This window comes from Otolemur garnettii, unplaced genomic scaffold (genome assembly GCF_000181295.1).
Source record: "Otolemur garnettii isolate 467f Iridium unplaced genomic scaffold, OtoGar3 scaffold00082, whole genome shotgun sequence".
NCBI lineage: Eukaryota > Metazoa > Chordata > Mammalia > Primates > Galagidae > Otolemur > Otolemur garnettii.
In genome coordinates this window covers 2,063,544-2,068,684 of record NW_003852477.1, presented here as the reverse complement: position 1 = coordinate 2,068,684, position 5,141 = coordinate 2,063,544, and the positions used below count along the sequence as shown (strand labels likewise).

The window sequence follows — 5,141 nt, the reverse complement described above, 5'->3', positions numbered from 1 at the left end:
TGAACCACTACCCCGTGACAGATCCGAGACCTGTGTTTGCATCTTTTGGTAAATGTCCCCCAAAAGATGCTCGAGCACTCCCGACCGCGAACGGACGCGGTTCCCCAAAGCCCGCGGTCGGGCACCCGGCTCGCGAGCAGCGGAGCCGACCAGGAGCCTGCGGAGCCGGGTCGCGGAGGTGGCAAGGGGCTGAAAGCGCGGCGGGAGCGCGGTCCAGGCCCGGGCAGGGGGCGGCGCGGGGTCCGGAGCCGTCCTCGGGGAGGGGGTCGCCAGGGGCCCAGTCGCCATTTTCCGGGCGCCGAGACAAAGCCACACTCGGGGTGCGGGGAGGGCAGACAGGAGCCCCCCGGGCCGGGCGGGTAGCGGAGGCCGGCCGAGACGCGTGCGGGGCAGGCCGCGGGGCGGCGGCGGCGAGCTCATCTTACCGAAAGATTGGAGGTTCTGGATAGTGGACATGCGATACTAGTGTGAGGCCGGAGAGGGGATAAAATTCCTGCGGGGCCCGCCCGGATCACCGTGTCAGGAGGCTGTAGTGGCGAGAAAACGGAAATCAATCGGGAACTGCTTCGCCCGGGGCTGGGACGCGACTGGAGCGGCGGCGGCGGAAGCCGAGAGGAGGTAGGAAGAGGCGAAGAAGGAGGCGGAGGAAGAGGCGGCGGCCACGGACGGGAAGACGCGAGAGAAGAGGCGGCGCTGCAGCTTCTCCCACAAAATGGCCGATGGAGACTATTTAGCCGCGCCCGCCGCCCCGCCCGCGCGACCCGCCAGCGCCGGGCATCCTGGAACTCGTAGTTCTCCGGAGGCGGCGGAGTCTGGAAAGCCCGAGGCCCGCGGGCCGCGGGGACCGCAGTTCCCGTCAGGGAGTGCGCCGTCCAGCGCCGGCGGAGACCCTGGGAAGGGCTGGGGTGGGGCGTGCTCGGCCGCGAACCGGAGCCCCTCCCTGACATTTCTTGGGCGGTGCAGTGGCGTCGCCAAGGGCTTACTGTTGAAGGCTAATCTCTATCAGTCACCCTTTGAGCCCCGGGTAATGTAAGTAAAAGAGGGGTGCAGGTGCACAACAGCCCTCTGGCCTCAGCTTTCGACTTGCTGGCGGTTCCTCAGCATTGACTACATCAAAATTCCAGCCCCTAGTTGCCGGAGCCGTGTTAGTCCCCGCAAATACTGGAAGTGGGAGCCTCTCTTCTAGTATTGGACGGAACGTGGATGCCAACTCCAGCATGCATCTCTGGAAGGCTTGCTGAAACGGACTGATAGACTCCCGGACTTTCTGTCTGGTTGTGTGGCCCCAGATTTGCGATTTTAATAAGCTTCCGGGTTGATACTGGTGCTGCTGGTCTGGGACCATGCTTGAGAAACACTGTGCAACTTCATCAGGGGGCTGGCGTCTAGTGAGAGCCAGGAATGTGTGAACCGAACGTAACAGAAAACCTGGCTGTCAACTACTCTTTTATAAAGGTCCAACATAGAACTTCAGCAAGATTGGTGCCAGGTATAAGGTGAAGGTGAGCTCAGCAAATAGGTTAATTGACAAGGAGGTACCACAATTGTAATGTCTTTCTTAGCAAGGTACACAAAAACAAATCAAAGACTTTGAGAATTGGCTCACCCAGACAAATGCTGAATTGTCAAATTTGGCTTTCTTTGAAAGCAAAGAGGTAGACTAAAATTTAGGGATTCTTAACCTTTTTTTGGTGCAATGGCAGTCCTCTGAATTCTGGGGACTCTGTCTCAGAGTAATGCTTTAAGTCCATAGAGTAAAATGTGTGTGATTACAAAGGAAAACAATTGTGCTGAAATTAAGAACAATACATCGATAACATTCTGCTTCTTTACTATATTAATAGCGTTAAGTTTAGCATCATGTCTAATAGCTACTGTAAGTTCAAAAACATGATATAACAAAGATGATAAAGATACTTTGAGACGTCTGTAACATCAGAAATGTAATGTGAAATTATCTGTGAGTTCTGTTGGTGCAAAGTGGTAGGTGCATGTGATAGTTCTGTAATGTTGCCTACATTCATACTGGAAGGAAACGCTAAATTTTGCCTTCTAGAGAGTAGTGAAAATGCAGATCTTATCCTTTTTCCCCATCCAGCTTTGGGGATCTCCACTCCAGCCCTTTGCACCAAGGATCTGTAGGCCCCAGGTTAAGAATACCTGAATTTAATAGTCTTTGGGGATTAAAAGTGATAATAGGTACATGTACCATTTATTGAGTACTTATTTGCCGATTGCAAGACTTATATATAACATTATGGATCTTCATTGCTAGTTTATAAAGTATTATTCTATGTAGCAGATAAAGAATGGAAGCTTTTGTAGGTTAAATAATTTGCCTAAAAATTCTAATTCTTACCTCAGGACTCTAACTACATTTTTAGTCTTCTATCCCTGATTCAAATGAAAAACACCTTTCTTATCCCACACACAAAGTTCTAGAGCTGTTTCCAAAATGTCTTCATCAATATGCTTTAAAGAAATTTTTAATAATTCAGTTTTATACTCTTAATATTCTTATTTTCTAAGTGATTCTTAATATTCTAGATAAAATACAAGATAAACAAAATACATCTCTGTTTACTTTCTTTCTTACTATATGTACATAATTATTTTGTATAGATTGTTTCTCAGAGCCAAGAAAAAAATTCCAGAAATGTCAGAGTTTTCATGGTTATTACCCCTATCAGGATCATCCTTTCTTAGACCTAGTTAGTGTTTGCATCAGAAACCTTCAAGAGCTCAGAAATCTATAATCAAAGCCAGTGTGAATATATGTTAGATGAAGTTGTGGTTATTCTCTTAGGACTCTGACTCTCTGATTTTGCCCACCTGCACTGTTCAGTACCATGAATCACTAGCCACATGTGGTCATTTGGCAAGCCCAGTGTTACTCGTTTAAATGGAGATGTGTTGTAAGTATAAAACATATGATAGCTTTCTGAAGACTTAAATTGCCTTAATTTCACCTGTTTGTTTTTCTTTTTTAAAATGTGACTACTAGGAATTTAAAATTACAGTGGCTTACCTTCTTTTTCTATGAGTGCTGGTTTAGAGAGAAGCAATTTGATCTAGATGTAAAGTCATCAGAAATAGAATAAACTAAAATGTATAAAATTAAGTATTTTTAATTCTAAATGATACCAGGCTAGTTAAAGGTGACTATTTCTTGCCTTATTTCAGAAAAGAGTTTAGGGCACTCACAGAGAACAGTAGTATTAACTAAAGGAGTGAGAGAAGATAAACTGAGAGAGGAAAGCCCTGCAAGCCAGAGGTTGGGGTTAGACCCCCAATCTGGCTCTAATATCCTAGCAATTAATACAAAAAGGAAATCTCCTAGGAAACCCGTATGTCTATAGGATTAAAACCTACCGGTTGTGCAGGAGGAATAGGTAGGTCTGCCTAGCCCTGAACCACAGGAGGTGTTTTTCTTGGCCCTCATAAAGGGGACACTGTGATGTAGTAGACAGCATCTGTAGCAGTTTGCCTGCAGTGAAGGCAGTGATGGATTTTATGCAGCTGTTTCTTATACCTACTAGTCATGAAGACATGTTAGTTGGTTAGAACCTTGGGCCCTTATCTATTCATTGGTTGCCTACTGTGGTGGAAACATGATAACGTACCACTTAGATTTTTTTGTTTTGGGGGTGTAAATAATAGACATCTCCAGGTGCTACACTCTGAATTCTGCATTACTTCCTGCTGAGGCCACACTTCCCACGGGGTGTTCCCACCCTATGACTGAGCACGACAAAGCCTGTTCTCAAAAGATGTAGGTGTCCTGTGATGAGGGACTCTGGCTTAAGCACTTTCCATTGGCCTAGCTGTGTTAGTCCATTTTGATTGTGAGAAAGGTGTATCTAAGGCAGGGTAATATATAAAGAAGAAGAGTTATTTGGCTCACAGTTCTATAGGCTGTACAGGAAGCATGGTGCCAGCATCTGCTTCAGGGAGCTGCCAGTTATGGTAGAAGTGAAGGGGGAACAGACCCCCTGCATCATACGGTGAGAGAGGAAGCAAGGGGGCAGTGGGAGTGGTGCCACACTGCAACAACTTGTTCTCATGAGAGCTAATAGAAGCAGAACTCACTCATGGTACCAAGCCATTCATGAGGGATGCACTCCCATGACCGGCACCTCCCAGTAGGACCTATCTCCTCATTTGAAATTGAGGATCAAATTTCAGCATGAGATTTGGAGAGGACAAACATCCAAACTTTGACAGGACTTACTTAGATGTATTCTGAAGTCTAGTTTCTTCTTATTCCTCTCTCCTTCATAGGGTCATGATTACCTGGCTCCATCAAGCCTGTCTTGATGTCTGCTTCTCAAAGGAACCAAATCGGTGCATATAATTCCAGCTAAGTTTGTGAAGAGACAATAGGTAGAAGGAAAATTCCAGTTTAAATAACCGATTAGTAACACAAGTCTTTTCCTCCAAACTCTGACATCTAGTGAACTGCTATGGGTTTCTTGAAGCCAGGAAAACTTTTTCATAGCTCACATGAGGACTTAAAAGTCTTCTAACTGTATAAAAACAGGCTAGATAGTTGTTTTTCTGGGTGTTTACCCTAAAATAAGCCCTTTATATTTTGCATATTAAAGGTAAGAAAATGTGAACACATTGAAGGGCAAAAGGAATATTTGCTTAGTTACTTAAAGTAGGTCTCCCAATGTCCCTAGGGACAGCTCCTGCCCACCTTTAATTGGGAAGACTCTAGGGTCTTTTTACTGCATTAGTGAAATGGGAAATTGCTATTCCCACATGATCAGTGAGACTAGTACTTCCATGACATCAAATACAAAGAGAAAATCCAAAGAATGAATGTTTATGCATTCCTTGAGAATCATGACTAGTATTTCTTATTTCTCAGCTTTCAATGAGAGTTAAGTAGCTGATGGTTTAATGCTGCATGTCCTGGCTGGAACCACATTGCCAAGTGGTTCAAATAAACAGAACTCAGTTGCTATTCACTTGTCTAAAATAAAAATGATTATTGAGTCAGTGTTTCTGTAGAATGGATCAGAAGACCTACAGAAGAGAAAGTCATAACCTAGGCTTGTTTCCTAATCTAGTTTTGTTCTCAACCATTTTCCTGGGAGAAGAGTAAGGAGAGGTGGGTAGATGGGCTATGTATATGT

The 5,141-nt window shown here is 45.3% G+C and overlaps 1 protein-coding gene across 1 annotated transcript in view; it reads right to left on the bottom strand.

The window, feature by feature from the left end:
• Positions 1 to 725, bottom strand: part of EIF1B (eukaryotic translation initiation factor 1B) — a 2,703-nt gene extending 1,978 nt beyond the window's left edge. The window contains exon 1 of the mRNA XM_003794484.2: positions 426 to 725. Within this exon, the coding sequence (XP_003794532.1) occupies positions 426 to 456 (31 nt within the window). The 5' untranslated portion in view covers positions 457 to 725. The remainder of the gene's footprint in view (positions 1 to 425) is intronic.
• Positions 726 to 5,141: the final 4,416 nt, after the last annotated feature.